At 37.0% G+C, this 19,694-nt stretch overlaps 1 protein-coding gene across 1 annotated transcript; it reads left to right on the top strand.

Annotated features, from left to right (window-relative positions):
* Nucleotides 1–4,845: 4,845 nt before the first annotated feature.
* On the top strand, nt 4,846–13,332 carry shisa9b (shisa family member 9b). Its single transcript, XM_033971102.2, has 4 exons — nt 4,846–5,526; nt 5,749–5,837; nt 11,150–11,287; nt 12,280–13,332. The coding sequence occupies exons 1-4, from the start codon at nt 5,030–5,032 to the stop codon at nt 12,642–12,644; spliced, it is 1,089 nt and encodes a 362-aa protein (XP_033826993.1). The 5' UTR covers nt 4,846–5,029; the 3' UTR covers nt 12,645–13,332.
* Nucleotides 13,333–19,694: the final 6,362 nt, after the last annotated feature.

Here is a 19,694-nt window from a genome sequence, read left to right as displayed (position 1 = left end):
TAGTGTTTCACGTTTCATGGCACCAGAGACCAACCCAGGCAGTTAAAGCTCTCACTGATGTCCTCTGCTCTTCACTCCTCCAGCATCAAAACACAAGGCCCAAGGGCACATGGGGCTAGACAGGTTCAGATAAGCACAGGAGGAGAGAGTAACCAAAAAGTATACTCAAGAGTTCTGTCTAAATATTATTACTAAATATTATTATTATTAATATAATATCTGATTATAAGTAGTAGTATTATTTGAATGATTATACATAGAAGTACAAAGTAATGGTCCAGGAAATTACTCAAGTAAGTTTGAGTTTGAAATAAAAAAAGAAAAAAAAGTATTGTAACAATAATAAGCCATTTAGTTGCAGTAGCAGTTGTCAAAGTGTAATAAGCATGTCTGCCTTTGTTTCCAAACTCAAGCTTGTCTGTTCAAAAAATTGCTGCAAAAAGAAGCCTCGTTCAGTTGTTTTTATCTTTCTCCAAAATGTATCATGCAAATTCAAGCTTTAGCTCCTTCAATTTACAACTGCTGCTACTGTGAACTCCCCAGGCCCATATTTACAAGTACTTTGCCTCTTTCATGTCTAAAAATAGCCTACAAAATCTGTGCAAAATTGAACATAATGGGCGTTTAGTGGGCTGCCTCACCTGGGAACACGCTGGACTCACTCAGACACCGCTGCTTCACTCCAGTCAGAAATCCCTGGGAACAGTGCCAGCACTGCCAGCCCATTTTTGTCTATCTGTGCAATGGCAGGTCTACAGTCTTTGGCCCTTCAAGCAGCTAATGTTCCCAGCACAGAGACCACTATGGCCACTTCTTCACTGCCTCATATCTGGGTCTCACATAATGCATCGCCTCCAGCAATGGCTTTCTGAAATACAAGGTGAATAGTCAATGACATCTGAAAATAACCACCTGCAGATCCAATTCTTCAAATGAAAGTCAATTCATGAACTGTGCAAATGATACAGGTGTTAAAAGGTGCAGGTTAAGTGAGCGCTGCAGCGATTAACTCAACTTGTCATTCATGTGTCAGCTGTAAAAGCTAAATAATATTAATATTAGTGAACAATGAAACCACTGATGTGTCATTGTATTTTATGAATGTTTTCTGTAAGATTAGGTCGCTATGGAATATCCTTTTTTGTTTGTTTCAATACATGCTGCAAGTTTATCACTAATGTTTCATATGTTTGAAATGTGCACTATGAAACATTTCTGATAGAGGGTCTGTCACCTGCTTGTCTCTATGTAGATATTATTGTTTGGCCTGTAATGTTCCATAGGATGGCATTAAACCTATATCTCCAGGGACACAAGCAGGTGACACCACATTCCAAGTTACAGATCAGATTTATGGAGAGGCGACCCTGTTAGGATTCATGCTTTCAATGATGGGACAATGAAAACACGTGTAATACAATAAGTACAACTTTTAAAAAAATAATAAAATGTAATACCCCACCGTGGAACATACCAGACAAAGCAATAACATCTCCATGGAGACAAGCAGGTGGTGTACCCTCCATCACTTAACTTACAAAGTTAAAAGGCTAAAAAAGTCTCATGCATTTTCTGGCATAATAGGTTCTTCACAACTCATTTATTTTTGTATGAATATAAACACTAACAGGTTTAAAGATGATTTTAATGTAAATATCATATAAAAAGAGGCTGAAAATGCAGTCTTTGAGTCAATTAAATTCTAAAAATAAAGAAACTCCAGGAAGAGGTTTAAAAACACAAGATTTAGCTCCCTATCCCTGACAATAACAACAAAATGTAACCTGTATTTAAAACCCCCCCCCAAAAACCCCAAAATAATTCCAGTATCACGCGGCCTCAGATTATGAAGACTTTCTTAGTTATTTTTGTCATCGAGACACAGGCACCAGGTGGGCACTGTGGGCTCCGCATGACAGGTGACCTCAAGTTCAACTGTTTCTTGTGATACTTCTTCACTTTGAAAAAGACAAAACAGTTTAGGGCCAAACTAAGAAAAACACGTTATTCACTCCTGTACTTGTAAAGGATGGAGGTCAGACAGTAATTTTTTAAGACACATGCTTTTTTTGATTCTTTCCTTTTTAAAGAGTGTTAAAGTTATGGTTATGCAAAATTAGATGTGACAAAAGACTTCCTGGCTTGCAGATTTTTCTTTGAGTAGACACTTCAAAACATTCTTTCAACTACAAGAGTCTGGAAATTGCTTTGCGCATTACAAAACCATGATTTAAACTTTCTCAACTTCCCTTCCAAATCGGATTCCGCTAAAACAACTTACGTGGCCACTCTGACAAGCTCATATTTAAAAACTAAATTAACTAATTACAAGTCCAATACAGTTGTGACCCTAAAGCCCTCCATTCCATCTGTCAAAACCTCACAGTTAATGAGCTTGTCAGGTTTTCAAGCTCTTTATCAGCTACGCCCCGCTCTCCACCACACTGGCTATTTTCCCTGTTACCATGACAACGTCTCTGCCTCTCGATTGTGGACGAAAATGTCACGGTGAGTAGCAGCACTGATTGAAAACCTATGGACAGAGAGAAGGGTGTCCTACTTGCGTCTACAAATGACTCTTTTTGAGAGGCAAAAAGCTGGTCCCTCTAATCTATGTATAGTCATGAGAAAGTGTGTCGGCCTCGTCTCATTGGCCAATATTGTGCAGTCATTCTATATTAGTGAAAGGAGTTGATGGTGGAGCTACAAAGCGTGACAGCTGCAAGAATGGTGTACTGTCAGGAGCGTTTTGCATCCTTCACAGATTAAATAGTAATAAATAGCATCAGTTGCAAGAGTTTATCTGAGGCGTAGATGTAATGTTCAACTCAAATGTTATTGTTTTTAATTTTAGACACAATTATGGTGAAAATGGGGAAAAGATCTTAAACTGTAAAAAAAAAAAAAAAGGGAAAAATTAATGCTATTATTGTGTCCTCTGTTATTTGACTTGGAAGATGACCCACCACCAAGAGAAATACCCACCAATATGAACCAGATTAGCCCCCATCCAACTTTCAAACTCTTTAACTCTTTAACCCCCCCTCAAAAAAAAAAAAAAAGGTAAAACACTGACTGGTGACATACTTGTGGCAAAAACTAGTTGTGATTGTAATACTTTTTAAAACTGTAAGAGTGCAGGCTACATACAGTTCCTCTAACCAGAAGTGTGAAAGGCAAAGACACGCTTGCCCTTATAAAACCACTAAAACCAGATGAATAATTGTTCATTCATTTCCTTTTTTTTCCCAAGATTTCAAATTTTTAAGTGTCTTTTTTCCCCAGATAAAAGACAATTACTTACGCAACAGAACCATACTTCATTATAGCATGTCTCTTAACAGCATGATGCCCAATTAACAGGTCTTTCCAAAATGGACTCTATGAGTGCACTGTAACCACCCTGGCTCTGGTAGCCTGACAAAACTCTTTCCTTTGTGTGAACAGTTAATTAGACTCTCTCTGTGCAGCAGCAGAATTACAGCACTCCTTTTGGCCACCTGCTCCTCCTTCTCAAACGTACCACCATATTGTGATTTCTGCCAATGCGCACGGCCAAGATGCACCTGCAAAGGCCACATGCATATCATGCTGGACTGTTTTATTGAATGCCAACAATTAACAGCTTTGATATTTTCAAATTCTACTAATATAAAGGTACATTAACCCAAAGTAACACAGATTCTGATGAATATTGTTAAGACAGTAAAGACTGTACTGTATTTGTAAAATCAAGGGGTTATTGTTTATGTTCATTTTCATTGTTCCTCTTGTGTAAATCAGACTCACTCAGATGCAATACATACAATAAACCTTTCCATGATTAGAAAGGAGCAGATATGAAGAAAGTTAGGCAAAATACTAGACTTTGAATTTCCTTGGGAATCAATAAAATATATCTATCTATTTGTCTTGTCTCTTCATAATCATCAATAATAAGGCTAGAATATTTGTACTTTAAATCATAAAGCCAGCATTAATGCCTGTGTTTTACTGATGTCATCTTGACCAAACACAGATGCTCTGATAACGTCAACTATGATGAAAAAATAAAAATCTCTCCACAAAAGTCATCCCTTTCAACAACCGTACAGCTTATAAATGATCCTCCATCTTTCAAATATACATAAATACTCTCCCTCAGGGACAATGTTCCAAATATAATGGGAGCTGGCAAAATAATAAATAAATGAACCACACAAAAAAGTGGCAAATAGTAAATCCTCTGATGATTCATGATGTTGAAAAATGTTTGGCCTAAAAATAGTCCGAAAGCCTTTTGTTGTTGTCAGATGGTGAGCTGAGCAGAGAGTGCTGATGCTGGACTTTATAACATGTGAATAAGAAAATATTGTAAAAACAAAAATACAAAGATGAAAAGAGATGATTTGTGTACACTGTGACCTTTTCTTCATTTCTTCATTTTATTATACAACTTCTACTGACCATTACATGCACGATTTTGTAGTAATGTATTGAAACGTATTCTTGCAAATCTAAACAAAGTTATTTTGAGGTGGCTGAGTGAGTATTTTGTCCTTCTTTGAGACCAACAACGTGCAAAGCTTCAACTTCATGATTAGATTCAATGTATTTAGTTAATGTGTAAAACAACTTGACGATCAAAGCTAAAATCTAGAACCATTTACAAGGGGTCTATAAATTGTTAAGTTGAGTTATATATAACTTGTTTAACTTGAGGATGCTCTTGCGCATGTCTCTGTTATCACAGTAACACAGGGCTCAAAGTCTGTAATTAGGGCTGGGTTTCAGTAGCTGCGCTCCCTCCTCTCTCTCTGTTCACTCATTTAGCGCTGTTGTCTGATTTGTGCGCCTAGTGCCACAGCCAGGGGCACAGCCTCACGCGCTCCCCCCTCAGGAGCGCATCTCTCTGGGCGCACGGCAGAAGTGGAGACATTCTCCCAGGAAAAGCGCGCGAGTACGTTACGCATGGAAGCGGAGCAGCGGTGGATGTGGTCCATTTACGCACGGCTCCTGTGTTCCACAGCTGGATAAACAGAGAGGCAGCATGCGCGTGGCAGAGCACCTGCTCGTGTACTTTTTGGTCAAAGTCATGGTGTGCGATGCGGAGGGCGAGCCGGGTCACACAGAAGACGACTTTTTGATCGGGTATAACGACTCTGTAGAGATCGACACGTCGGAGACTCCACACACTGAGGATAAATGTCGGGGGTACTACGACGTGATGGGTCAATGGGACCCGCCGTTCGTGTGCAGGACGGGAAACTACTTGTACTGCTGCGGCACCTGTGGATTCCGCTTCTGCTGTGCATTCAAAAGCTCACGGCTGGACCAAACCACCTGCAAGAACTACGACACACCACCGTGGATGATGACAGGACGACCACCGCCAAAGGTAGACGTGGCTCTTGACGCTTCCAAGGATAAAACTAACCTGATCGTGTATGTGATCTGCGGAGTGGTGGCCATCATGGCACTAATAGGGATTTTCACCAAACTCGGTCTGGAGAAGACGCACCGGCCAAACCGTGAAAACATGTCCAGGTACGACGCACGCGTAAAGTTGATCTGAACTTGTGGTGCGTAAAAGTCACAGACTATTTGACATAGCATATTAAAGACGATAGAGTTTTTTCAATGTGCAGGCATCATTGCACATTTTCTATCTGTAAAAATCCAGGGTACAAAATCCTACAGCCTACTTGTGTCTTGTCACTGGCAATTAAGTGTAAACAGAAACGTGTGGTTTGTTGGTGACTTTTCCAGGGCTCTTGCAAATGTGATTCACCACTCTGAAAATGATGGTGCAGTTGGGCAACACTATGAGAATCTACAGAGCAGAATGAACAGCCTGCGTAAGTATGAATGTTCTATTATTTTGTTCTATTATTTTTGTGTTTTATTATTCCTCACTCTTGATACAACACAACTGAGCAATTGTTTTGGAGCTCTACACCACCAGTCTAAACTAATCTAGCATTTGATAATATTCAGCTGTTTAGAATGCAGATTTCAATGAGGTACAGATAACCTGAAACCTAGTACTTGTATCACTAACCCATTACACACCTCACATTGCACAACAGCTTCTATTAAACCAATCATGGCTCAACAAATTGTCATTGAAGACCTCCCTGCAGCATCTGACTGATTACGGAGATTGTGTGATGATACAATATGTCTGAGATACATATGTGTATTTGTATTATATCAGAGCATAAAGGTCCTTGATGAATGGAGTGGACTGAGAAGATATAATTTAAACAGTCAACAGGTCTAAATTTTCTAAAATGTGTGAAGCAATCAAAATCAGAGGCTGTTTTTGATCCATGTGAAGGCGCTGATTACACTGATTGCCTGTGTCTTTCTGCTTACTGCTCTTGAATCTAAAATTAAATCAAAACTGGGACTGGATTTAGAAATTCACCTGTAGAGTGCATTATCTTACGTGTCAATATAAAACATTATGAGCACTATAAATTTCAGTTGAAATTGTCAAAGATGTTGACTGTTCTCATGGTAACACAGGTGTAATGATGCATTCACATACTCATCAGGTGGTCTGAGTTTCTGAGTTAGAAAGCTGTTTTTTGTTTTTTTTTCTAATCATGGCTCTTGTATGACTAACAAGGAGGAACTAAACCTGTCAAAACAAGGCTAAACTGACTAAAAAAAGGGAAAAACATGAATGAATAAAATAACAATTTGGACAGCACACATTTTAACAAATGTAGACCCAATAAAAATGTCCTCCTTCTAAAAAAACTTGACCTATAAGAACAATTTAATGACCAAAGAAATCAACATGCCCCTGTTTTATCCAATTTTCTTGTAGGCCCTGAAGCACTTAATTCACCTGAGACGACGACGCTAGACTAGACCTGATTTTTTATAATTGAAAAAAAACAATATTAACTTTTATAGCTGCTGTCACGAGAAATACGTTTAGGCAATTGTAATGTTTTAGTATTTGACAAACACGTGGCTTTTTAAAACTCACACTAAAGGTAATAAAATATAGTGGATACCAATATTTAGGTTATGAGTACCGGTAACTATCATTACCCGATACCAACAGACACCAGTGCAACAACTTTCATGCACCTGAATCCTTCATACATTTTAATTATTTTAGGTAAAAATTTGAGCTGATAGCTGATGTGGTATAATAATTCTACCTGCATCTCAAAATAACAGAGCTAAAAGAGAGGTGTGTGTGTGTGTAAATGCAAATGTACTCTGAAGACATTCTAAACCATACCAATTATTTTCTATTCTAAACAAAGAATTACGGAGCCACTTGACAACATCAGCTGCCTTTGAAAGGAGCGCAGACATGGGCACAGTTGGGAGGAGCAGTGAGTACAGTGGGAGCACATTGGACACCACAACCTACCCCGTACCTCTACAGAGAAACAAAAACATTTCAGGAGAATAAGTAGTGACAGCTCACAGCTCTGTGCAGACAAACTGGCTTCTACCTGTCACTAACGTAACCACACTTAATTAACATCTTATTACAACTGAAACCAACACACCATTTTACATTAAACAATTACTTTTGCCTGGTACTGGATGCTTCATGAACTTAAAATATTATATTATTTTGATGCAGTGTTCTAACTAAAAATAAACTAACTATATTTCATGCATGCAGTATTTTGTATAACTTTGACAGGCTTAATAAAAATAGTGAGTAACCTCTCAATGTCAGCTTAAAGTGGCCACTGTCTCAGTGTTTCCAGAGGCCGACACTGGCCACCCACAATACCTTGCAGAAATACAAGGAATAGAATAACAATAACCTGATAAACAACACAACATATTCAGTCTCTTTGAATTACCTAGTTATACCAATAACATATTTTAGTAAATGTCAAGTCAAGTATTTGTGTATTCTTAAAGGGATTACACTATTTTCTGTATGTTTTTCCTCATCACAAACATACCTGTAGTTGTGTGTGTAGTTTTGCTTCATTCACACATGTTTAACACATAAACCCTGCATATTTAGACTGAGTTCTTCTCTCAAACTGAAAAAACACTCTATTCCACTTTGTGACATCATCATGTGGTAATACAAAAAGGGCTCCACTGTGTTTGTAAAGTCCACACCTTCACTAGAATCATTTTGACAATTTCAGCCCTGGAATTGCCAATCTCTACTGAACAAAAGGTAAAACGTAGCTGTTAACTTGAAAACTACCACTTCATGACATCACAAGGTGGAACAAAGCATTTTGAGCTTTGGAGGTGTAGACAGGCTAATTATAAGTGTAACATGTGTGAATGAAACAAAACACAACTCTGGATATATTTTTGATGAGGTAACAACAATATAATATGGTTTAAAGCTCACAAGAGTACATTTTGTGTAATATAGAACCTTTAAAGTGGAAAAAATACAAAGAGGCTGCTAATTATACCATAATTATAATTATACCAGATATACCATATGGAGAACTAGGTATTATCTTGACAAAGGAATACTAATAGCTTCGAAGCAGGTTGTCAGTAAATAATATCAGCTATCTCTTTGTACCATTTTGGAGCAAACTGATCCCAAAATACACTTTTAAATGTTTTATGAGTGTCTGGAGTATTGACTGGCTAACTTTCATCCATGGAGTCTTTAACCTTACGAGTCTGCAGTCGCGCCCTAGTTTTTGGCATGACTTTGACAACAACAAAGAACAAATGAAACCTATCTCCATCTGTCTCCATATGCAGGTAGTGACAGATGACTTCAGAGACTGTGTGTTCAGCTCTGTAAAAAGGCACTGACAATAGATGTGACCTTTAACTAGATCACATACATCAAAGTGTGTCCTTGTGCCCTACTTATCAATCTAAAAAACTGGAGCAGAGCAGTGTACAATCTCATCACTTTGAATGCGAGGTCTCAAGTTGAGCTAAAAAACGGTGACCTGGTTGGATAAATGTGTATAATAATGAGTTAATAATGACCATTCCGTCTAATTTGTATATTAGCATATATAGCATACAATAACATATAATCCATGTGTGTAGGCAAAAAAATAAAACTGAATGTACATTATATATTCCTTTTACTTAAAGCCTTTCCAAATACCAACAAATCACAAATTCTACACTAATTGTACTAATAGAAAAATGACACATGACTGGTTAACATGATAAAAGTTGAGGAAAACGTGTAAAAGTGAATGTCTATAAAAATATCTAAAATATCTCTTAACATGAGTAATACTTAAAGTCTTTTGCGTTGTTTAAGCATTGATAGTTTGAGACTTTCCTAACTAATTAGCATGATCAAGTGCGCTACTGACCAGTGGGGAATAAGTGCCTCATTAACCTACTTTTGTGTTATTTATTTTATTTTTTTATCAGACACAGTTTAGAGCATTGACCTAAAAGGTTTAAAGGTGCACTATGTATCTTTTCTGATAGAGATTCTAACATTTGCTAGTCTCCACGGAGATGTTTTTGCTTGGCTGGATTGTTTCACAGTACGGCATTAAACTTATCTATCTCCATAGAGAGAAGCTACCTGCCACTCAAGACTCTATCATCTTTTTCATGGTATTTTTGTGCGATAAAACCACCTGTAACTGAATAAATACGTTTAATGCCATACAGAGGAACATTCCAGGCAAAGAAATAACATTTTCATGGAGACAAGCAGGTGGCAGAACTGCCATTGGCAAAGTTAAACAGTGTACCTTTAAACAAAATTACTATTTCTGTGTACTAATCTCACAGTTGTGCTGCAGACTGCTGAAGCTCCATGGACACAGTGAACATCTGTGTGCTCTGTCATGCCAGTGCAGTAGGCAGGGGGCCAGTCTGTTCACCACTAACCCTTTAATTTAGCAGATGTCTCCTGTAGGATTACCACAGTCTTACAAAGAACAGTCATGGCTTCCCAGCTGGCACCCAAGCAAGGTCTACTTTACCCAGAGTGGCACTGGGGACGCATCACTAAATATCAAAGTGTGTCTTGTTTAAAGGTGTACTGTGTAGCTTTTCTGGTGGTCAGTCAAGTGATTTAAAGGGCCAATATTATGCTATTCCCCGATCTATGTTATAGTGTTGTTTCCTCATCACAAACATACCTAGAGTTGTGTTTTGCTTCATTCACACATTCGGAAGTGCTCTACTATGTTTTTAAACTCCACACACCTTCACTAGAATCACCTGGATAATTTCAGCCCTGGAATTGCCAATCTCTACTGACCTAAAATGTAAAAAGGCAGCTATCGAAATGTGAAAACTACCGCTTCATGACATAACAAGGTGGAACAGAGCATTTTGAGCTTTGGAGACGTACTAATAATAAAGGGCTAGTCAGGCATGTGTGAATGAAACAAAATGCAACCACAAATATGTTTTTGACTTAAAGCTCACAAGAGTTAATTTGGTGTAATATAGGACCTGTAAATGATGTGATATAATTAGGACCAAAAGTATGGTTGCCCGTCTTGTTCTATTATGACCACCTGTTGGACATGAAGCCCCATAAACAACAAATGGAATCTGACATATTGTTATTTTTTTTTTGCACAATTTTAGTTACTGGTCACTTCAGACTGGTTCTGACAAGACCTGCAAAAAGATGAGACCTAGCATCTGGCCTTTCGTTTTTGGGCTCAGCACTTATCGTGGGCACTTTTTCTTTGCAAAATTGAGGGGATTTTTGTTGTAATACATAAAGATTTGAGCTGTAGGGTGTTGAATAAGTTACTTCTATGGCTAATTATTGCTTCAGTCAGCTATTTATTTGTTGCAGCTCATGCCTTTTAATGATATTGTTTATTTAAAAATGGTTTATTGGGATTATCTTGCTTTATTTTAACTGTATCAGTGGGACACAAAAACTTCAGTATTATTATTTATTGCAATATATCAATAGCAATATATCATGCATCAAAATGTGTGGTCAGAAACAGAGCTTGACACAACCTTATTTACCTTTGTTTTAAATTATACTACAGCTTTTATTTTAGTTTTATTTCTGTTTATCTGCTTTTGTTCTCCAAAACAACAACAATTTAGATATTAGCATTTTTTTTTTTACATCTTTCACGCCTAAAATGAAGATACAAAATTGCACTAAAAGATGATCTGCATTTACTAACTGCCAGTTATAATGTACAAATTCACGGATTACTTTTATTTTATTTTACAGACAATGACCAACTGAATAACTCAAGCCAAGCATCCACACTAATACCACAGCCTTACCCCGTCCCAGACCTCACCAGCCCCTATGACCACCAGCTGCCAGTCAAAGACATCAACACGTACGCCACACTCAAGGCTGTAGGTAAGCAGAAATTATTAATTAAAAGCCATCCAAATATTAATTAACACATACAGATGGTTCAAATCTCCAGAAATCTGTTAGTTAATCCTGTTGCTATTAAAAGACATGGAGTGGCATCAAGAGAATATTTATAGAAGTCTGTTTCCTATTATCAAAACCATTTAAAAGCTTATGCAGAAGGCTTTTGATGAGTAATAATAGAGATGATGGAAGAAGAACGCTTTGCAGATTAAAAGTGAGAGTAAAAATATTTTGTCTGGAGCTATCTTTGGGGTGTTGAAGTTTGATGTTTAGCGGTGCAAGTAACACAATAACACCTTGTGTGGCGGAATCGACAATCATGAAAGTTAAGGCTTACTTTAGACAAACTCTGTAGGCGTAAGGTATCTGTGAAAATTCTTACTCATCCAGGTTAAAACATTTATCTGGGCGTCTCAGTGAAGATACGAGATGATTTATGGAATTAGTAAGTGATTTTATGTTTAATATTGTTCACACATCTGATTAAAATGGAAAAGAAAAGAATAAATCGAACACTAGTACAATGTAGAAGATGTGTGAGGAAAAAAATGTTGTGTGTGTGTATTTTAACCAGTACCAGTTTTTCCTGGTTTTAGATTTCAGTTCAAGATTCAAGATTTTAAGGTCAAATACTTAAATCTAATCCAATACATAATCTAATAATGAGTTAACACTGATGGTGAAACTTTGCATTTATTACTCACTAACTGATGTTAACCAAAATACTATAAACAACCAATTAACTGGTCATGAACTAAATCTTGCGGCTGGATACCTTTACATTTTTTCCTTGTACTGTACTTAAACAATACCTGTTTTGTTGCACTCGTACTTGCATTTAAGCATTCCTTTATATCTAGACAGACAAAATTTGTGATCTAAATAATATATATAGTGTACCAAACCCTACTTTTAGTTAGTAACAATTACAGTTGGTGTTACTGAAAAGCTTGTTGTTGACGTGTTTTCAGCGGAGAAGGTGAACCTGTACAGCTTCAGACAGCAGTCGTTGGAGATGTCCCTTAAAGGCGGCCTGCCCATGGAGTCTCTGGAGGATGTGGAGCCCAGTAACCCATACAGCCCACCCCGACACCCCTCTCTCAAGCACAGCCGACACAAGCCCCGCCCTCCACGCAGTCACAGCTCTCAGTCTCTGTACTACAGCAACAACAGCCCCGCCCTCCTCCGCTCCTGGGACAGTCGCGACACACTTGGCCTGAGACAAGTCTACACCCCTCAGAAACTGTGTGTGATAGAGAAGGAGCTCCACACCACGCGCTACATGCCCCCCCAACCGTACTTTGTCACCAACAGTAAGACTGAGGTGACAGTGTGAGGGGTAACAAGAGACTGTAGACTGTGGATGGGACCCTTAGCACCCATAAAGAGGAGAGGGACACGAGAACCTCTGAACTAATGTGGAGCCAGTGTGTAGTTTGCACAGTTGATGTTGTCCATGGAATTTAAGGCTAACCATACTCTGGTTGGTTTGAAAAGACATGTTTTTGCTTTGAACTTGGTCTGATGTTTGGTAATTTGTTGTTGACATGTAAAGATTGTTTACTTTAATTGAAGATACAAGAAAAATGTGTCCAAGTTTGAATGCATATAGAAAGTGATGCTAGTTTTGGTCTTAAGTTCCAGTTAAAATGAAATGCAAAGTTGTTTTCACATGATTCAAGTGGGAATGAGGCTGTTAAAGCACAATACATACTATCTATATCTGCACAAACATATTCAACACCTGCTTTTTATTTCACTAAATCACCACAGACTGTTGATAGTATTTTACTACTAATGCAAAACTAATGTTTTCTTGTTGGTTTGTAACTGTCAGAACTGAACGTGCATCATGTGATGGTTGTCTCTGAGGCTCTACACGTAATAAGTTAAACAATAATGTTTATTACGTAATTAATTACAATTTTTTGTAAAGGATTGGAGCAAATACAAATCTCAACATATAATAGATATTCATTATACCAAACTGTAAGTGTTAATTAAAATGATAATTTATAGAAAGCCAACGGTGTATTTTCTTACCAAATAGAAAAATGCTTCAGACAGTAGTTGCCTGAACTGCATGCCAGAACTGTATAAGTGTATTACATGACAAAGCATTGACCCTATCTTGCAATGGTAAACAATGTTACAACCTGAAAAAGAATCATGGGAATGAATCATGGTTCAGGAACATTGTTGATTTCGTGGAAATTCCAAACTTCCATTATTGGCTTATTATGTAGTCACTCTACTGTTTACAGACCGCTCTGTTGGAAGCACAGATTTTGATAGACCCCTGAGAGTGCTGTCATTTTTCTGAAGATGCCAGGAGACTGTCTTGTTAATTAGCCAGTGATGTTTCTTTGCACCAGGATGGCTCCCTCTGGAAATTTAATCAGCACAATAACCTAATTCAGTCACATACAGCCAGCTAAGACACCATGATGCCCAAAACACTCAGACAGGACCGCTTTTATGGAATTGTGATAAATGCATTCAAAGTAAAGAAAAACATTCAAAGGCACTTTACTTTATTCCCTTTTGGCCAATTATTGTAAATACAGACAGATAATAAGCAGAAAATGAAATGGAAGGTGAGAGTAGCATTAGTTTTTGGTCCAATAAAATCTATTCAAAATGTAATGTATATAACCTAAAAGAGTTCAACCAAGACCACTACCAAATAACCCCAAAACATACACAGGGAGAACATGCAAACTACACACAGTGCTAACTACCACACCACTCTGCTGCCAAAATCAAGCATTTCATACACCGCTCTACGGCCATTATATTACCATCATAACCATTTTAGAGTAGACTATAGTTTAAAAATGTGATTAAAGTTAAGAAAAATTTAACTTTTGATGAAGAAAGTAGAGAAGACATTTTGGAATTCCACAGATAAAGGATTTTACATTTACATTTAACAGAGCCCACAGATCAGCATTAAGGGCACAAAGAATACATTCTCTACAGAGCCTGCCCTATATAGTATACTCTATGGTTTCAGCAAAGCAATTCAAAAAGCAGACGTCTGTTTTCCACATAATCCAGTGCGCATGCAGCCGGCCCAGCGCGCTCTCATCACAATGAACCACAAAGACACAAGAACCAGATCTGAGACTACAGCTGCCGAAAGACTGGGACAGATTAGGAGTCAGGGCCTATGGAGACATGAATCCCTCCAATATAAGAAGCACTGTCAAGAGGAGATCCTTGAAGCCTCAAATGAACTCTTCATCGTGGCTTTGTGGAATATGTAACTAGGGATAGGACCGAACACAATTCCCACAAGACGAGACACGATATTGGTTCCAAAGATGAGATTTTGAGATAGTTAATTATGCATAAATTGTGCTGTCATTTGGAACTGCAGCCCATGAGGTGTAACTCACCAGCTTTTAAGCCATTTTTGTCCAAGCCATAAGCAAACAGATGGCAAAAAAAATCTCACAAGATCATTTTTCACAGTGCACAATTCTATTACAATGTTATCTTGTATCTTGTAACTAATATGATGCTTATATTTTTTATTATTTGCCTGTTTTAAAATGGTTTACTTTATCATTTGTAGAAAAACAAGTGTATTTTGTTATGATTGTGGTTAAGTTGTTCCATCATAACACCAAAATTTGGACTGCACAAGTGAGTTTTGACCGATGGAAAAGTTTCAATTTGACTCTGTTCCTTGTGGCAAGATTCCGACTGTAATTATAACAACTGTTGTCTGCACTCAACATGATAATTATTTTTACATGTAATCAATGTTGAATTACAATCATGTTCCTGATATCGTTACATTTCCCCCATTCTGATCTAATCCCATAGCTATAATGTTGCGGCTTGATTACATTTACATATGCCTCAGTATTGAAACATGCGTCTGTCTGTATAAGAACCAGAAACCACCTCCTTCACCTTCACATTGTAATTAGAAATATAGTTTAAGCCCCAATCCCTGTTTATGATTTTGTTGTAATGTAGTAAAACGTCTATAAAGTTACAACATTCGTATCAAAAACTGCTAATGAGCTCCACCGCTCTTCTTTGAAATGAATCAAGATAAGAACTTTCATTAATGTTACAAGCAAAGAAATTCACTTAATGATAGTCTAATATATGCAAGTCAAGCCAACTCTTAATTGCATTTCTTTCTATTGAGTCTGTCAAATATTAATTCAAAAACCCAATTCTGGATAAGACCAGCAACCAAAATAAGTATAATAATCCATCCATCCATCCATCCATTTTCTTCCGCTTATCCGGAGCCAGGTCGTGGGGCAGCAGTCTAAGCAGGGACTCCCAAACTTCCCTCACCCCAGACACGTCCTCCAGCTCCTCCGGTGAGATCCCAAGGCATTCCCAGGCCAGCCGAGAGACATAGTCCCTCCAGCGTGTCCTGGGTCTTCCTATAATAATTAAGCAATCAAATTTTTATGTGTTTGTAAAATGTAAATGCCTATGCTTGAAGTCACCATCATTAGGAATTGATGGTTTCATTTAAATTCTGTCATCTGCTTGTGAAACGTAAGAGGGACTGGAGCCAGGTGTAATGTTATTGCAGGGGACTCACATCTGTAGATTTCTGTGCATGCTTACTGGAAGTCAATGTAAAAACAAGGCTTATTTAGGACATTCAACATCTATGGTACATACTGAGAGATGTTTTTTTAACATAAATCTATCCCCAGTCTCTTATCCATGTTATTTAAGTAATGAATAGAACCAAGGTGTCAGGAAAATGAAAGAATTTGAATGTTCATACAGAAATGCAGACTTCCATCTCTAAAGACACGACAATGGGTCTATTCAACTAGCAGAAATAGAAAGAGGGAGACAGGGAGAGAGATAGAGAGAGAGAAAGAAAGAAAAAAAGAAAGGGAATGGGAGAGACACTAATGGACACTGGCTTATACATTCATCTGTGTTATTACATCACAGAGTAAAAAGTGATAATCTTTTCTAGGATGTAATATACATTGTCATATTCAGAAAAGGTTCCAAAATGTGTTTCTGGTTATGTAATCTCGTAAAAACACTTTGGTGAGATTCTGGGACTAAAACGTTTCACTAAACTTATCAATTATGAGGTAAATGTACTTTAGTCAGGCAGGCAAAAATGTGTGTCCAGTCGTGTTTCTGTTAAGATGTCATTGCAGTTTTAAGTCTTTTTTTTTTAACCTCAACAAAGTTTAAAATGGGGGAAAGGCTTTTGTCTATAGAACAGTATCAATTCAATTCAATTTTCCTACAAAATTTGATAAAGATAAGAAAGTACACAGCTTACCATTCTCAAAAACTCAACTAAAACTCATATAACCCATATTTGTGTGTCACAACGATGGCTTATGTTTTGTGGGTGCATTGACAGAAGCTTATCCGTGGGTTTCAAATACAGAATGATGAAAAACCAGGGCTGTTGCCATTGTGATTAATAATTTAAAAGACAAGTGTTATCTCTTTTCAATGGCAAAAAGTCATTAAAATGTTGCAGAAAGCTTAAAATACCCCTAAGTGTAGGATAGATTATTGTAGTAAGCAACAACAAAGGTATGTATTCAGTATTCTTTTCTCCAAATGTAGCTACGCTTTGTTGTCAACTTCATGCATTTGAGCAGCGCAGCTCAGAAAACCATCTGTGACAGTGAAATAATTTGAAATGATGCCCTCAGCTGCCATACTTCGCTTTGGACACAACTGTCACATTCGATTATAAAACAGACTGATCCAACATCTTTCAGACGTCAACACGGAGACAATGTCCTCCCTCCAAAAAGTCACTGCCTAGAACCATGATTACAGTCATTCACCACTCCATGCTGCTAAAGTCATCAGCAAGTTCAACTGTCAAAACAAACGCATTATGAAAAATACATTAAGCCCTAAGCAGACAAAGGTCATATCAAGTATCAGGCATAGCGCAATAAAAACAACAAAGCTTTCAAATGTAATGGCCACATGAGAGCTCAGATTGTGCATGGGTTTTCTGCACTTATCCAGAAGGGCAAATTAACATTCAAACAAAGGCAAAAGAAGAAACTCAGCTTCCTAAAGGGTAAGTCCTGATGAAAACCTTCTAATTGACATCCATTTGAACTGTCAGATTGCCTTGGATCCATTCATCCATCTTTATTTTTTTGTTCAACGTTAATTCATTCAAAAGATATTCCAGTGTTCCAATGGCACACAAAAGATCTTCATCATTTTTTATTTTCTCTCCCCTGAACCCCATTCTCAACATGTAAACATGAGCTAGAGACAATATTTATAAGAAATAAATATTGATAAAATAAATACATAAATGAAGAATGACAGATGAAATAATAAACCTGGTAGAAAAAAACAAAAACAAACAACATATACAATTAATACAAAAAAGATAAAATAAATGCATGAAAAATTAATAAGGTTTGAACATAAGCCAAAAAAAAAAAAAAAAAAGATTCCAAATTGTATAAATTTGTTTAACTTAGCCTTTGCATGTGTACCTAATTATCTCCAACTGAGTGTAGTACATGGCACCCCTAACCCAGAGCCCATATGCAGGCGGTTGTGGTTCCTTCCAGTTCAATAAGATCCTCCTATGAGTTAACAGTTTGCAGAAAGCCACCAGACTAACCTGTACCTCAGTCAAATGTAAACTCATCCCTCTTTATTCTAATACTGAATGCCGGTAAGTAAAAAAACAAACAAATAAAAAAGCACCCTCCAACCTCAATACTAACAAAAAAATTGCAATAATAATGGTAATTTAGAGTTAGAATTCATCAGTGATCTGTATATATCTTTGAATTAGTAGCGGGAGTAGTGGGATGCGTGAAAGAACCCACTATAACATATTATGGACATGCAACTTTCATAATCAGACAATGAGTGGATTGAGAACCAACAATATTTTTGTATGGATGTCAGAATGATGACAACTCTTCCTCTGTGCATAACTTGAAAATAATAGGCTACAAAATAACATTGATACAACAAAAATGTATCATATGGGATTCTGACAGTGCTCTTTTTGTCAATATTTTTTAAGATTTTGGAAAACTAATTGAAGCACCATCTAAGCTCTTCTAAGTAAATGCATCTGTCTGGGTCCAAGCACAAAAGCATTTATGTTATCCAATTAATACAATAATTATTCATCAGCAGCTCTAACAGACAAGTCCCTTTGATTAAAATATAAATACACAAGACTGAAGTCAATAACAAGTTGTGCAATGTTTATAATGCTAATTGGCATGAATGAATGTGGTTTAGAAGAAAGATGCTCAGAGATGCAAACAAACATGATATGTATACAGATGAAATGGAACAAATAGCCAAGACAAAGAGTTATTTACCTTGACATCTTCTTATTTTGATGAGCACAGCAGCTGACAACACCTTTCTACCTGAAAAGGCAATTATAGGTGTCAGTTGTGTCTTCTACTGAACTGTTATAATGAGTTGTAATTGCCTTCACATATCAGGATAAGAAATAATTCACTTTTAGTTATGAGAAAACTTGTATTCTTTATTCTATCATTTGATTCTGAAGCTAAATGAGAGTAAATTTGTTTACATAACCACAGTACCCTCTACTGGTAATGATAGTGAATGCAATTTTGGGACTCGTCACTTGACACAGTCAAACATAACATAGAATCGGTGGTATACATTGCGACTTTATTTCACAAGAGAGGTTCTGAAGTAGTTGGCCTATAAATATATTGTTTATGTTGACTTTAATCAATGAAATTTCCTGTTGGCCTGATGTTATCTGAAAGTGGTTGTACTTTAGAGCCTGGCAGGTTCATGGCTGGCTAAAAAGAACCCAGATACCAAGTACAGAGTAAACATTAAGTTAATCATTACAGCCATACATGTGATTAGGAAACGGGCCTCATGCACTGGTCATATCCTCCACAGTGACACAAATCAATATAATTTATGTTACGTGGGAAAAATGAATCACACAATAAGCTCAATCAGTGTAAACATGACATTTGTGTATGAATATAATCAAATACCTGTAAGTATGTAAAATTACCTGATCATTATTGGATGTGGTTAACATTTATTCAAATGTAAAGAGCAACAGGTGTTATCTCTATGCCATCAGTTCAGATCTACAGGAAGTGGACTCAATGACTGAGCCTCTGTAAACATCAAAGGCCATTCAGTCACAAAAGACATATACATGAATGGACCATTTAGTTCTTGTGTCTACAGAATACTATAAAAATACTATAAAATAACCATATATGACATAATACTAAGCAATAAATGAACAAAAAATAATACAGTTATGTACATTTTCTACACTTTGTTTACAGTTGTCATAACTGCCATCCATTAAAGCAATGTATATTTTTTCAATGCATTATATTTTTAAGACACT

This window comes from Periophthalmus magnuspinnatus, chromosome 8 (assembly GCF_009829125.3).
Source record: "Periophthalmus magnuspinnatus isolate fPerMag1 chromosome 8, fPerMag1.2.pri, whole genome shotgun sequence".
In the NCBI taxonomy this organism is placed as follows: Eukaryota; Metazoa; Chordata; class Actinopteri; order Gobiiformes; family Gobiidae; genus Periophthalmus; species Periophthalmus magnuspinnatus.
The sequence above is the reverse complement of the archived record's forward strand: the minus strand, read 5'-3'. Positions and strand labels throughout refer to the sequence as shown.